Below are 16,250 nucleotides of genomic sequence, written 5' to 3'. Positions count from 1 at the left end.
ATTTTTTATTGATTTCAGAGAAGAAGGGAGAGGGAGAGAGAGAGAAATATCAATGATGAGAGAAACATTGATTGGCTGCCTCCTGCACGCTCCCTACTGGGGATTGAGCCCACAATCTAGGCATGTGCCCTGACCAGGAATCGAACCGTGACCTCCTAGCTCATAGGCAGATTCTCAATCACTGAGCCACGCCTGCCAAGTCTTTCTGCATCATCTTGCTCCTTTATTCTGCAGTCAGAGCCATCTTTGTATAATATGAATCTGATATTGTCACTGTCCTGCTTAGTACCTTTGAGTGCTCACCATTGACCTCAGGATGAAATTCAAACACCTTTTGGGGCCGTGGTCGGCAAACTGCGGCTCGCGAGCCACATGCGGCTCTTTGGCCCCTTGAGTGTGGCTCTTCCACAAAATACCACGGCCTGGGTGAGTCTGTTTTGAAGTGGCGTTAGAAGAAGTTTAAGTTAAAATAATTTGGCTCTCAAAAGAAATTTCAATCATTGTACTGTTGATATTTGGCTCTGTTGACTAATGAGTTTGCCGACCACTGTTTTGGGGCATAATGCCCGGTGGGCCCTACTTACCACATCAGCCACATTTCTTTCCACTCTTCCCTGCCTGTTCTTTTTTCTTTCTTTTTATTGATTTTACAGAGAGGAAGGGAGAGGGATAGAGAGTTAGAAACATCAATGAGAGAGAAACATTAGCTGCCTCCTGCATTCCTCCTACTGGGGTTGGAGCCTGCAACGAAGGTACATGCCCTTGACCAGAATCAAACCCGGCACTCTTCAGTCCGCAGGCCAACACTCTATCCACTGAGCCAAATGAGTTAGGGCTTTCCTATTCTTATTGACCATATTATTTTATTTATTTTTATTTTTATTTTTTTAAATTTCTTTATTGATTAAGGTGTCACATATTTGTCCTCATCCCTTCATTCCCATCCCACACCCCTCCCCACGGATGCCCCCACCCCCCTGTTGTCCTTAACCATTGGTTAGGCTCATATGCATGCACACAAGTCCTTTGGTTGATCTTTCCCTCCTACCCCCACCTTTCCCTACCCTCCCTCCGAGGCTCAACAGTCCGATCGATGCCTCCTTGTTTCTGAGTCTGTTCTTGTTCATCAGTCTATGTTGTTCATCATTTCCCCTAGATGAGTGAGATCATGTGTTACTAGAAATATACTTATAAGAACTGAATGTGAGACGAGCAATAATAGTAATGCTGACAGGCAAATGAATCAGTCTGTAGTGAGTTTCTTTCTGGACCAACAGTTCTTTTGAGACCCAATTTCAATGTCCACCAGTTCCTTATGTGTACATGTCGGCACTGACTTTTCAGCTCTGGATGGTGGACAAATGGTGGTAATGCAGGTCCAACTCCCTCTGGTTTGGTCTCGCCCAGACCCAGGGGCACGGCTTCACCCGGACTCAGGGGCGTGTGGCCTCACCCGGACCCAGGGGCGCATGGCCTCACCCGGGCCCGGGCCCCAGCCTCATCCGGACCCAGGGGCGCGTGGCCTCTCCCGGACTCAGGGGCGCGTGGCCTCACCCGGACCCAGGGGCGCGTGGCCTCACCCGGACCCAGGGGTGCACGGCCTCACCCGGACCCGGGATCCAGCTTCACCCAGACCCAGGGGCGCGCGGCCTTGCCCGTACCCGGGAGCGCGCGGCCTCACCCAGACCCGGGACCCAGCCTCACCCGGATCCAGGGGCACACGGCCTCACCCGGACCCGGGATCCAGCTACATCCGGACCCAGGGGCGCGTGGCCTCTCCCTGACCCAGGGGGGGCAGCTCACCCGGACCCAGGACCCAGCCTCACCCGGATCCAGGGGCGCACGGCCTCACCTGGACCCGGGATCCAGCCTCACCCGGACTGACCATGTCATTTTAAAGTAGCAGTTTCTAATTTGACCATTTAATCCCCAAATTTTACAGTTGTCTCCCTAATACCTACTTTGAGCACTATTTTTTCTTTCATCTCATTTTTAAAGCATTCAACTTAGTTCTCATGGAGATATCTGTCTTTTGTATTCATAAGTCATTATCTTTGTATTACTATCTAATCAAACCATAATAACAAGAACTACTAGCAGAAGTAGGTTAGGAATAATTTAAGAGAATAAGCACACAGTTCAGTTATTGGGAACAGGTTGTATGGGCGGGCATACCAAAGAGTAGCGCACTAGCCAGGAGGGCTCAAGGTGCTACAGGCCTTGGGCAGTATGTTTTCTAGAGAGAGTAGGAATCCCCTGAGAGAATCCTGACATACTTTCATTATGTTTCTATGTATCTTTTTCATGCCATTATGTCCTTAATGGAGAGCCATTCTTCCTTTCTCTTGTGGTTTATTCTCTATTCTGATATTAACCATTCTTCCTTTCTCTTGTGGTTTATTCTCTATTCTGATATCTCCTTAATGGAGAGCCATTCTTCCTTTCTCTTGTGGTTTATTCTCTATTCTGATATTAGCTTAGGTTTTACCCTTCCAGGAGCCATCACTCATCACTTTAAACTAGATTTGATGTTTCTCCTGTATTTTGCAAAGTATCTTGTGCTTATCCTTTTTATGGCTCATATCACACTCTTGAAATTGCCTTTGTACATGTTTCGCCCATTATAATATATGCTTGTCAGAACAAGTACTGGCACCTTTTCATCACTTATTTTTTTTTTTTCATCACTTATTTTTTAATACTAGTGTGTAGCTCTATATCTGCATGTGTATTCTAAACCCTCCCTCCCTTCTCTCATCCTTTAATAAAAACTTGTTAAATATATACCAAATGCTAGCTATGCTGCAAGTTGCGGGGGATATAGAACAAGATACAGCCCTTAGCCTCATGGTACTTATATTTCTGAGAGAAACAGTCAGTGAGTTTGTAAAAAATAAACATTTCAGAGCAAAGAATATCTCCAGGGATAAGGAAGGTCATTTCATCACAATAAAGATGTTAATTCATCAAGAGGACCTAGCAATTTAAAATTTTTATGTACTTAATGGCAGAGTTTTGAAATACATGAAGACTGATAGACCTGCAAGGAGAAATAGACAAATTTACAGTGATAATCAGAGATTTAAATATTCTCTCAATGATTAATAGAATAAGCAGACCAAAAAATTAACAGATATATAAAAGATTTGAAAAACACTATCAACCAACTTGACTGCATTGACATTTATGGAACATTCCATCCAACAAGAGCAAAACACATAATAATTTTTAAGAGTATGTGGAACATTTGCAAGATAGGTTATATTCTGAGCCATAGAACAAAACTCAATAAATTTAAAAGGATTGAAGTCATACAAAGTATATTCTCTATCTACTATGGAACTAAATAAAAAATTGGTATCAGAAAGATATCTGGAAAATCCCCATATATTTAAAAACTAATTAACCAATCCCTAGGTAACCCATGAATTAAAGAAGAAATCAAAAGGGAAATTAGAAAGTATTTTGAACTGAATGAAAATGAAAACACAACCTATCAAAGTATATGGGATGTCACTAAAGTAGTACTTAGAAGGAAATTTACAGTTCTCAATGCCTATATGAGAAAAGAAAGGTCTCAAATGAATGACCTCCATGCTATCTCAAGAGACTAGAAAAAGAAGATAAATTCAAAGTAAGCAAAATAAAAGAAGCAGTAGAAGTAGAAGTTGGCTAGTGGGCTACTCTTTGGTATGCCCATACAATCTGTTCCCAAAAGTAGAACTTCTACTGTTTCTTTCTCATTGTAATTAAAAGAAAATAAAGATCAGAGTAGAAAAAAATGAAATAGAAAACAGAAAAACAATAGAAAATTACTGAAACAAAGTTGGTTCTTTGGGATGAACATAAAATTGATAAACTTTTGGGGCTGGTGGATAGGTCGACTGTGGTGATGTGTCATGGATGTATTCTTAGGTCAAAATTTATCAAAATGTATTTTATACTGATTTTTCCTCTATAAAGCTGAAGTTTAAAAAAATGAGATTTCAGTAAGTGGTAAGTACATGTAGAAAATTAAAGCTGGGTAAAGGGAAAGAGTGACAGTCATTTATGTGTTAATATTAGATAGTGTTCAGGGAATGCTCTCTAAGGAAGTGAAATTTGAATAAGAGATCTAAATGAAGCAAATAAGCTATGTCCCTGATTTGGGAATGAGCTTGGCATTTGTGAATTGCAGAAAGATGGCCAGTGTTGCTAAGGCAGAATGAACAAAGAGGAAAATAATAGAGATAAATTTTGAGAAGAAGTTATGGGCCAGATTATGTAGGACTTTTTATAGACATGGTTAGGAATTTGTATTTTCTATCTATCCATTTTTTAAAATATATATTTTATTGATTTTTTACAGAGAGGAAGGGATAGAGAGTTAGAAACATTGATGAGACATTGATCAGCTGCCTCGTGCACACCTCCTACTGGGGATGTGCCCGCAACCAAGGTACATGCCCTTGACCAGAATTGAACCTGGGACCTTTCAGTCCGCAGGTTGACGCTCTATCCACTGAGCCAAACCAGTCAGGCTATCCATTTTTAATATAATTATTTTAAATATTTTTATTGATTTCAGAGAGGAAGGGGGAGGGAGAGAGATAGAAACATCAACAATGAGAGAGAATCATCGGTCTGCTGCCCCCCACTGGGGATCAAGCCCACAACCCGGGCATTGCCCTTGACTGGAATAGAACCCAGGACCCTTCAGTCCGCAAGCCGATGCTCTATCCACTGAGCCAAATCAGCTAGGGCAATATAATTATTTTTTAATGTCCAGAGTTTGTAATGGGAGGGCCAGAGCTTCCTCCCAGATTCAAATTTATAAATTCTCAATTGGCTGGTAAGGCCTATTGGGATACTTCTTATCTAATTAGGTTTCTGGGAGGACTTCATGCACATCCTCAGTGGTCATTTGAGCAAATGGAATTATGTTCTTCATGTTCTCCAGCTCTTTCATATTCTTCAATTGTGATCTCTGAGAGAGACAAAAAACTCAGCACAATTTTAACATCTTTTTTTTCTTTAGTATCCACCTGGACAGTTTATTTATCCTCTGACACAGGCATCTTCAGGACAATAAGCTTCTCAAAGCCATGTGCCAAGCTGGCCTTCACCACATGGCCTTGTAGTAATCCCAGTCAATAGCAGGTGGATTCTCAGGTAGAGTAGCCAACCTGAAGGTGAGAATCTCACTCTGGGATTTCAGTGAGTTTTAGAACAAGTTTTCACCCAGTCATCGTGAGATTTTTCACCAACCCGAGTGTCCACAATAGCAAGTAGATTTTACTTTTACATATTGAAAGACTTTTAAACCAGGAAAGAAGTGTTCATATTTATTTTACATTTGATAAATATTGTTGTGGATACTGTGAGGGAAATTGACTCTAGGGGCAAGAAGTGAAGCAAGGAAGAAATGGTGAGGATACTTATACAATAGTCTAAGCAGGATGACGGTGGCTTGGAACTAGGGTGGTAACAACTAATATGGTGAAAAATGTATAGATTCTTTAAAAAGTGATTAGATTCAAGTTATATTTTTAGAGATAGACTTGTTAATAGATTGGATGCAATATATGAAGGCAAGAGAGGATTTTAAAGATAGCAGTTGAGTGACTGATGGTGTTATTTAATGATATGTTATTTAAGGAGGAACAGGTTTTAGTGGGGTGGAAAAAGAGTTCAGATTTTACCATGTTACTTTTGAAGTGCCTATTAGAGATCCAAATGGCAGTGTTAAAGCAATTGGCTATACCAATGTGAATTGCAAAAAGACAGGTCCAGGCTGGAGGTATAAAATTGGGATCAATCTATAGATGATATTTGAAAACATTAGACTGGATGTGATTACCTAGCATGATAGCCAGCTTCCATCCAAGATGTCCCCTAAAGATTTCCAACTTCTGGTATTCACAGCATGTAATCTCTTTCTCATTGTACCAAAGTTGGTTTGTGTGACCGGTAGAATATGGCAGAAATGGTGGTATGTCACTTCCTAGATTAGGTTATAAAAGACACTGCAACTTCTATCTTAGACTTCTGCAACTTTTTCTCTCTCTTGGATCACTTGCTCTGGGGGAAGCCATGTCATGACCAACCTTATAGAGAAGCCTTTATGATGAGGAACTGAATCTTCCTGTCAATAGCAAAATGAGTAAGCTTAGAAGCAGATACTCAAACCGCATGAGAGACTGCAACCTCATGAGAGACTCTGTGCCAGAACCACCCAAATAAGCCACTCCTGGATTCCAGACTCTCAGACACTGTGAGATAATAAATGTGTGTTGTTTTAAGATAAGTTTTAGGGTAATTTGTTACAGAGAAATAGATTACTAGGATTCATAGGGAGTACATTTACATAAAGAAGAATACAGATATGTAGAGCACTCCAATATATTGATGTTGGGAAGGGGAAGAGGAACTAGCAAATAAAGTTGAAAAGGAGGAATGTTAAGATAATGTAGTACATGGAAGCCAGATGAAGAAAGTGCTTTAAGGAAGGAGTGAAAACTATGTCAAATGTTATTGCAAGATGGGGAAAATTTGGACTGAAGATTGATGATTGATTTGCCCAAATCAAGATCTTTAAAGACTTTGGCAACAATATTTTCAGTGGACTATTGGGACAAGAGACTGATTAAAGTACACTGAAGCAGGTACAACCTTTGTGAGGAGTTTTGCTCTAAAAGAGGCCAGAGAAATTGTATGGTAGCTAGAGGAGATATCTATGAAGACTTCTTAAATATTAGTATCTGGATATTTAGTTGCTATTGGGTATAATCCTATGGATCAAGAATTGATGATGTAAGAAAGATGATAATTGAATGAACAGTGTCTTTGAGGAGGCAAGAAGGAATGGGATCCAGTTCATAGGTGGAGGATTTGGCTTTATATAAGAAAAAAGGAAGTTCATCACTGTTAGTATGAGACAGGTAGAAAATATAGGTATAGATATAGAAAGTTGGTCAACTGGGTAATAGGAAAATAAGGTAGTTCTCATTTAATTGCTTCTCTTAGTGGAATAAGACATGAGCTTGTTGGTTGAAAGTGAGAAGTGGGGAAGGAGGTTGGTAGTTGAGGTGAAGGGAAGATATGAAATAGTCCTTTCAGAAAGAATATGTTGAATGAATAAATGGAAGAGCTATGTCTAACCACTTAACCATAGTTTAAAATGTCATTTCTCTGGGAAAATGCATTCTTAGACACAATGAGGAAGGCTAGAACACATTCTTACTCTTTTTCAGGTGTGTGTGCATGAGCACACACTTGTATAAAAGAGAATAAAGGCATGAGATGGTGATTTCTAGCTAGAAGAAGCATGTTAACTCATTCTTTGCATGTATAAAATAATCCCTGTAGGACGGTTACTTTTTAAGAACTTTGAATGAAGGGGCAAAACAGTTGCTTCCCTCAAACACAGTGGGGACAGCTTCAAACTCAGAGTCCTTTGCTCCTCATTCATGATTATGGGTTAATTTTCTTATAAGCTGGGTGTTCATAAATCTATAGCCAGCTGTATTTTATTATCTTGAAGTAGTAAAATATAAATAAATAAAATTATGTCAAGCCAAATGAAAAGAATACTTTTGAAAAGAAAGTTCATCATTGCTTTGCATTGTTAATCTTTTTTAAAAAAATATATATTTTATTGATTTTTTACAGAGAGGGATAGAGAGTTAGAAACATCGATGAGAGAGAAACATTGATCAGCTGCCTCCTGCACACCCCCTACCGGGGATGTGCCCGCAACCAAGGTATATGCCCTTGACCGGAATCAAACCTAGGACCTTTCAGTCTGCACGCTGACGCTCTATCCACTGAGCCAAACCAGTTTCGGCTGCATTGTTAATCTTCAACAGATTTTAAAATCTAGTTCTTAGGGAAAGGTAAGAATAGGTGAAAGTGGAGAAGGAAAATCTGTACAGGAGAGAAAAAAGGAATTTAGCAACCACAGGTTAGATTTTTATGATTGCCTTCAACAGATGTGGCTGTGTTCTATGTTTAGCTAAGTATTGATAGTTAAATTGTGAATTTAACAACCTTGATTGGGAGTGTAGGCTTCTCTATAATCCAAATATATAAAAACCCAGGGTTTGTAATGACCTACTGAAGGCTCGACTGAACACCGGAAATCAGCCCTGCAGTCAGTGCTGGGTTGCTGTGGCGACCTAGCACTGACTGCCGCCGGTGCGTTGACCCAGCACTGACTACCAAGGGGCTGTGGATCAGGCCCGGAGAGAGGCCTTAAGAGAGAGGTTGGTTCTGATCCGCAGCCTCCGTGCAGCTGTTGATCAGCTGTTGCCTCTCTCTTTCTCTCCGGGCTTCACCAGCAGCCACGCCTCTGTTTCTCTCCAGGCCTCTGCGGGGGCTGCTGATCAGCCCCACCTCTCTGATCAGGTCCGGAGATAGGCTCGGAGACACTGACTGGTATAGAAATGGACCAATCAGAACCAACTCTGGGTGAACTGTGAGGAGCCATTGGCTGCCTAGGAGGCGGAGCTTTTGATGCTGACAAAAGCTCCGCCTCCTAGGCATAGAAACTGACCAATCAGAAACAAATCTGTGTGAACTGTGAGGAGCTAATGGCTGCTTAGGAGGCAGAGCTTTTGACGCTGAGTCGCATAGAAACTGACCAATCAGAACCAAATTGGCTGGCATGGGAGGGCAGTTGGGGGCGAGATCTGGCCGGCAGGGGAGGGCAGTTGGGGGTGAGATCAGGCCAGCAAGGGAGGGCCTTTGGGGCAAGATCAGGCTGGCAGGGGAGGGCAGTTGGGGGCAACCATGCTGGCAGGGAAGGGCACTTGGGGGTGAGATCAGGCTGGCAAGGAAGGGCCATTGGGGGAGAGATCCGGCTGGCAGGGGAGGGCAGTTGGAGGTAACCAGGCTGGCAGGGGAGGACCATTGGGGGAGAGAATAGGAAAGCAGGGGAGGGCAGTAGGGATCAGGCCTAAACCAGCAGTTGGACATCCCCCAAGGGGTCCCCAATTGGAGAGGGTGCCAGCTGGCCTGAGGGAACCCCCCCCTTTGTGCATGAATTTCATGCACCAGGCCACTAGTAGTATTATGTGCAATTAAATTACTGCATATATGTTAGTTCATTATGGAAACCAGCCCATTTACTGATAGGCTTTTTGAGAACTATTTGTTCTGATATTTCTGAGACTAATTTAGAGCCATTCTAAACTATCTGAAGCATCAAAACACTTTGAAAGGAGGCTATTGGTAATATAAATATCAAGTTACTACTTTTTACTAACAAAGATAAAGGGGGGAAAAAAGAATCCATTAGTAGATAGTTGTAAAAGCTTAATTCTTTTAGAACTTTGAAAGGCAAAGCTGATGCCCCCATTTTCAAAAAGAGGTAAAAAGTTGATCTCAGGCGGCTAATATATTGAGGTTTACTTTATGCTAAGTACTTTGTGCAAATTACACTTCATCCTTCCAAGAACCCAGTGAAATAGGTCACTATTCTTATTTTATAGCTGAGGAAACTAAGGCTCAGAGGGGAAACGTGTCCAAAGGTACACAGGTGAAACCTGGTTTTAATATACTTCTATTGATTTCAGAGAGGAAGGGAGAGAGAGAGATGGAAACATCAATGATGAGAGAAACAATCATTGATCGGCTGCCTCCTGCACGCCCCGCATTGGGGATCAAGCCTGGAACCTGGGCATGTGCCCTTCAGTCCTCAGGTCAATGCTCTATCCACAGAGCTAAACCAGCTAGTGGAACCTGGTTTTAAACCTGCGTCTGATTCCAAAGCTAGCTTGTTCTCACTACAAAGCCTGTCAATGACCTTTACAGTATTATAGGACACATTTTTGTGTGTGGTTGGGTTTAGGAAGAGGTGCTCCTGAGTCACCAGCATGGACTCACTAAAACCAAGTCATGCACTTTCCTATTACAGTAGCAGACCAACCCTCCTCCCTAGAACAATTAGAAAAGCAGGATGAATACAAAAAACATCTGTTTGAAGACCCTGGAAAGTACCAAGATAGCCAAGATTCAAGAGGCTGAGGTCCCAGAGAAGAAAGTACAAAAATGTGAGACTGACATTCTGAGCTGCTTTCTCCTTGATGCATTTACCAATTTATAAAGAGGTACAGGCTGAGAGGCAGAAAAACAGAACAGAAATTGGCTGGTAAAAGGTTAAGGAGTTATTGGTGATCTTATGGTGCTTGGGAAATACGAATTTGAGCGCATGACTAACCAAGGTGGCAGGGGTCTGGTAGAGGACTTGGCTTTCATTTGGAACCTCTGAAGGACTATACTCAAGGAAGAAGGGTAGATATTATTATAGATTAGTGGCCTGGTGCACAAAATTTGTGCATGGAGGGGGCAGTTCCCTCAGTCCAGCCTGCACCCTCTCTAATTGGGGACCCCCTGGGGACCTGATCTCGCCCCCAACTGCCTTCCCCTGCCGGCCTGATCTTGCCCCCAAAGGTCCTCCCCTGCCGGCCTGATCTTGCCCCCAACAGCTCTCCCCTTGCCAGCCTGGTTGCCCCCAACTGCCCTCCCCTGCCGGCTTGATCTCTTCCCTAACTGCCCTCCCCTTGCCGCCTGGTTGCCCCCAACTGCCCTCCCCTGCCAGCTTGATCTCTTCCCTAACTGCCCTCCCCTTGCCGCCTGGTTGCCCCCAACTGCCCTCCCCTGCCGGACTGATCTCGCCCCCAACTGCCCTCCTCTGCTGTACAATTTGGTTCTAATTGGTCAGTTTCTATGCCAGTCAGTGTCAAAAGCTCCGCTTCCTAGGCAGCCATTGGCTCCTCACAGTTGACCCAGATTTGGTTCTGATTGGCCAGTTTCTATGCCAGTCAGTGTCTCTGGGCCTATCAACAGGGCCTTATCAGAAAGGCAGGGCTTCTGGCCAGGCTTGGAGGGAAAGAGAGAGGCAAGTGCTGGTCAAAAGCTGCCTCAGATGCTATCGATCAGCCCCTGCTACTCTCTTCAGGTCTCTTTCCGGGCCTGATTCAAAGCCCCCTCAACAGTAACTGCTGGGTCACTGGGCCTACAGCCGCAGTAGTCAGCGCTGGGTCGCTATGGCAACCCAGCGCTGACTTCTGGATGGTCAGCCTTTGGTTGTGATTGGGTAGTTACACCCTGGCTCTATATTATAGAGACTCGTTTTATAAAGACTGAATCCAGCTTCTAATTAGCTAACCCCTGATTAGATTAATGTGATATAATTCTGTTCTAATTCTTGCCAGAGCTTAAAGAAATCCTTTCTGGTCTGACTGGTGTGGTTCAGTGGTTGAGTGTCAACCCATGCACCACAGGTCACTGGTTAGATATCCTGGTCAAGAAACATGCCCGAGTTGACCTTCAGTTGGGGCCTGCAGGAGGCAGCCGACTGATGTTCTCTCTCCCATTTGCATTTCTGTCTCTTCCTCTCCCTTCCTTTCTTAAAACAAAACAAAACAAAACATACAAAATAACAAAAACCTCTAAAAGAAATCCTTTCTGAAGGAAAATAGCCTCATCTAGAATCTCTGCAATTTTTCATACACAAATGTTCATCATTCAGTCCAAAATTACTAAGCATAATAAGTGGCAGAAAATAAAAGCAATAAAAACATTCACAGGTGATATAGATATTGAATTATCACATTTAGATTTTAAAATACATAACTGCAACCAATAATTAATATGTTCGAAAAAGAGATGCCAAGACAGAGAATTTCACCAGGGAACTATAATATGTAAGAATGAATCAAATGGAAATTCTAGTACTGGAAAACAGAATAACAAATTAAGACTTCAATAGGTGCCCTAGCCGGTTTGGCTCAGTGGATAGAGTGTTGGCCTGCAGACTGAACGTTCCTGGGTTTGATTCTGGTCAAGGGCACATGCCGGGGTTGCGGGCTTGATCACCAGTGTGGGGTGTGCAGGAGGCAGCCGATCAATGATTCTTTCTCATCATTGATGTTTCTATCTCTCCTTCCCTCTCCCTTCCTCTCTCTGAAATCAATAAAAAAAAAATATATAAATAAAAAATATACATATATATATATATATATATATACACGCACACACACACACATACACACACTAGAGGCCCAGTGCATGATTGAATCATGCACGTGTAGGGTCCCCTACACGCTTTCGCTTTCGATCACGGGGGAGCTGGGTGCCTGTCTGCTGATGCACCAGGCCTTTCAGAAGCCTCCGGCGCGGCGAAGGTTTCTGAAAGGCCTGGTGCCTGAACGGACAGGCACCCAGCTCCCCCGCTTTTGATGGTCCGCGGTGGGACGTGAGCTCGCTGCCCCAGAGGCCCCTTCTTTGCCGCAGCACAGCCATGGCGCAGATGCTGAGCTCGAGCTGCCACTGGCGACGCGAGCTCAGCGTCTCGCCGGCCCAATCGGCCACCCCGGCCACCCCGAGTCCCGCCCCCCCGCGCCTCCTGGCCAATCGCGGGCACAGCGAAGGTACGGTCAATTTGCATATTTGTCTATTATTATGTAGCGGGGGGGGGAGAGAGAGAGAGAGAGAGAGAGAGAGACTTCAATGGGTGAGTTTAATAGCAGATTATACAAAAATAAAGAAAGGATTAGTGATCTGGAAGATAGGTCTGTAGAAAATATTCAGATTGGAACTTGGAAAGAAAAGGATAGAAAACAGAGAGAGGAAAAAAAAGAGCTTTATGAGACACAGCAAAAAAGGTTTAACATACATACAAATGGAGTTCCAAAATGGGAAAAGAGACAGAATGAGGCAGAAACAATATTTGAAGGGGTGGCTGAAAATTTTTTCAATGTTTTGGAGAGATTTTAATTCCAAAGCCCTATAAACACAAGCAGGATAAATTAAAAGGGAAGCATACATGATAAAAACTGCCCCAAACCAAAGATATTAAAAGTAGCCAAAGGGCTTTTTATCTTTAAAGAAGAGTAAAATGGAAACTAACTTTTCACCAACAAAAGTAGTGGAATTCAAAAGACAATGGAGAGTTAGAATTATCTGCCAACATAGAATTCTGTATTAAGTGAAAATATTTCTCAGAAATGAAGCCAAAATAAAGGGATTTCCAAGCAAATGAAAATTGATAAGGCTCTGGCCGAGTAGCTGAGTTGGTTAAAGAGCATCGTCCCAAAAATCAAGGTTGTGGGTTAGATCCTGGTTAGGGCACATACAAGAATGTGCATAAATAAGTGAAACAACAAATCAATGTTTCTCTCTCTAAAAAAAAAAAAAAAAAAAAAAAAAAATCAATAAAATATTTAAAAATTGATAGAATTTGTTGCCAACAGACTTGCATTAAAATAATACAAAAGGGCAGAAGGATTATGTCCTTGACAGCATCATGAAATATAGGAAGGAATAATAACAATGAAAATGGTAAAAATGTGTGTAAGTCTACATAAATATTTACTGTATAAAATAATAATGTCTTGTGGGTTTCATATATAGAATTAAAGTTGTAATAATAGTAATACAAAAGGCTGGGAGGAGCTATATGGAGTTAAAGTGTTCAGAGGTCCTTATATTGTCTAGGAAGTAGGAAAAGTAATAATTTATATTATATTCTAATTAAAGCCAATGATTTACATCATAATCTGAAGGTTTACCATTGAAAGACTAGAAGCTAAATATATAGGATGGGGCAAAAGTAGGTTTACAGTTGTTTGTATGGAAAATAATAAATAATAATACAAGAATAGTCCTAGCCAGTTTGGTTTGGTGGATAGAGTGTTGGCCTGCAGACTGAAGGGTCCCAGGTTCGATTCCGGTCAAGGGCACATGCCTAGGTTGCCAGCTCGATCCTCAGTGGGGGGTGTGCAGGAGTCAGGCGATCAATGATTCTCTCTCATCATTGATGCTTCTATCTCTCTCTCCCTCTTCCTTCCTCTCTGAAATCAATAAAAATATATTTTAAAAAATTTTAATTAAAAAAAATAATACAAGAATAAACTCTTACCCTAGCTGGTTTGGCTCAGTGGTTAGAGTGTCCACCCTTGGACTGAAGGGTCACAGGTTCGATTCCCAGTTAAGAGCATCTACCTCGGTTATAGGTTCCCCAGCCCTGGTAAAAGTGTGTGGAGGAGGCAACCAATTGATGAGTCTCTCTCACATCTATGTTTCTCTCTCTTCCCCTCCTCCCTCCCTTCCACTCTCTCTAGAAATCAATGGGAAAAATATCATGTCCTTGGGTGAGGATAAAAAAAAAAGAATAAACTCTGTGTTTCACATACTCACAACTATAAACCTACTTTTGCCCACCCTGTATAACCAACAAGCTAATAGCGGGGGAAATGGAATAATAAAAATATGCAGAAGCAAGCAAGAAAGGAGAGACAATAGCATAGAGAAAATGGGACAAATGGAAAATAGTAAGATTAAAACACAAGTAAATCAATAATTAGATTAACTGAATAGACTAAAAATCTAACTAAAAGGTAATCATTGTCAGATAATGTTAAAGAAAAATAATTATATGCTGCTTTAAGAAATACATCTTACATAAAAGGAGACAAGATTGAAAGTAAAAATATGGAAAAAGATATATCATGTAAACATTAACCCAAAGAATCTATTATATAAGTCTTAGAACTAAAGTTCACCTATACCTTTAGTGTGTTAACACTTCTTAACAGATATTTATTGTGTTGGGTTTTATTTATTCTCTTTATTCAATTCAGCAGATATTCTAGTGGCACAAAATTATCCAGTGATACAAAATTATTCTCCCTCATATGTACACTGGCCAACTAGCATAGAACAGTATTCTAGGAAAGAAAGACATTGTTACTGACAGGATAGCTTCTAACCCCACCCCCTCCTATGGAAACTGATAATAGTAAGATTTAAATTAATTTGCTTGTTTATTTTTCTCCTGCAGACTCCATTAATAATATACCTCTTTCATTTCCTGATTGACTATGCTGAATTGGTATTTATGGTAAGCAACCTTCCACATAAAATGAATATGTATATATTTTAAATTTTATTGTCTTTAATCTTCTTGTTTTTAAGAAAAACATCTATTTTAGGAGCTCAGGAGTTTCTTAGAATATAAAAGCAAAAACCTATTTTTTAATTTGGATTCATGGAACTGTAATTGTACATTTGACCCTTGAACAATAGGGGTTAAGGGTGCCCCCACCCACACACACAGTTGTCCCTCGGTATCCAGGGGCATTGGTTCCAGGACAACCTCCCCTCCCCCCTCCACCCCCGCTTTCCCCACCACCCCATGGATATAAAAAAATGTCCTTGGGTGCCCAAGTCCCCTATATAAAATGATGTTGATCAATGCATATAGTTGGCCTTATGCATCTGTGGACTCCCAACCCTGTATGGAAAACAGTACAAATATTTACTGAAAAATAGCAGTGTATAAGTTGACCTATGCAGTTCAAACCCAGGATGTTCAAGATGAACTGTGTTATGGAAGTCTGAAGAGTAGTTTATGACATATGACCAGTTCTAATTTCTTATACTTTTAAAATTTCATATGTGAATTATGTAGCCTTGAATTTTCTAGCTCCAAGATTCTATGATTGGCTTTCGTTATGGTGCCAGTGTTGAGGATATCCTCAATTTCCTAAGCATTCTGCCAAGAGATTCTGTGACAAGGACTTAGGCCTGGTGAGACTTTCAGGGGTAAGAAATTGGGAAGACAGGGCTATGTTTTGAGAGCGTAGTAATTTGAAACACTTGCTTAATATAGGGTTGGAAAATCTGGGTAAAATAGGAGGTCCACTGAGCTCTTCCTTAATTATTATGAGTGCTGTTTATTGAGGACTTACTCTGTTCTTGGCACTTGACATACATCAGGCCTACAAAGCAGTGGGTATTATTTCCGCTTTACAGAAAACTTAGTAACTTGTAATTATAAAGCAAGTTCTCCAGTCATACCTCCCTGAAAAGGCTTTCTCTTTGTGTAGTCAAAGTGAGGGCTGAGGTTCTGCCTCACTTTAAGAAGTCAGTACTGGATAGTCCACTGCCTTCCAGAAACTTCAGACCCTTGTAGCATTCCTTTACTCCCACACGAATTGGGTTCATTTCCTGTTACTACTCTTTCTCTTAACAGATAACTGATGCACTCACTGCCATTGCCCTGTATTTTGCAATCCAGGACTTCAATAAAGTTGTGGTGAGTAGTCAGTGTGTTGGACAAAACTAGTAGAATCTGGTAACCTGCTGGTATCTGTTATTAAAAAGATCAAAGGTCATGCATGTACTTAAGGATCCAACATGTTTTAAGACACTAAGATGTGGGAGTGCAGCTTCTGGTTTGGTCAGCCAGTTCTGGAATAGCTGAA

The 16,250-nt window shown here is 41.6% G+C and overlaps 1 protein-coding gene across 8 annotated transcripts in view; it reads left to right on the top strand.

The window, feature by feature from the left end:
* PIGU (phosphatidylinositol glycan anchor biosynthesis class U) overlaps positions 1 to 16,250 on the top strand; it is a 93,418-nt gene that overhangs the window by 8,360 nt on the left and 68,808 nt on the right. For 7 of the 8 annotated variants that reach the window (XM_054723991.1, XM_008149711.2, XM_054723990.1 and 4 more), the window contains 2 exons: positions 14,825 to 14,884; positions 16,019 to 16,081. The exons of the other annotated variant lie outside the window; for it this stretch is intronic. In XM_054723991.1, the coding sequence (XP_054579966.1) occupies positions 14,825 to 14,884; positions 16,019 to 16,081 (123 nt within the window). The remainder of the gene's footprint in view (positions 1 to 14,824; positions 14,885 to 16,018; positions 16,082 to 16,250) is intronic. 8 annotated transcript variants of the gene reach the window in all.

This window comes from Eptesicus fuscus, chromosome 12 (assembly GCF_027574615.1).
Source record: "Eptesicus fuscus isolate TK198812 chromosome 12, DD_ASM_mEF_20220401, whole genome shotgun sequence".
NCBI classification, from domain to species: domain Eukaryota; kingdom Metazoa; phylum Chordata; class Mammalia; order Chiroptera; family Vespertilionidae; genus Eptesicus; species Eptesicus fuscus.
This window is presented reverse-complemented; position numbering and strand designations above follow the sequence as displayed.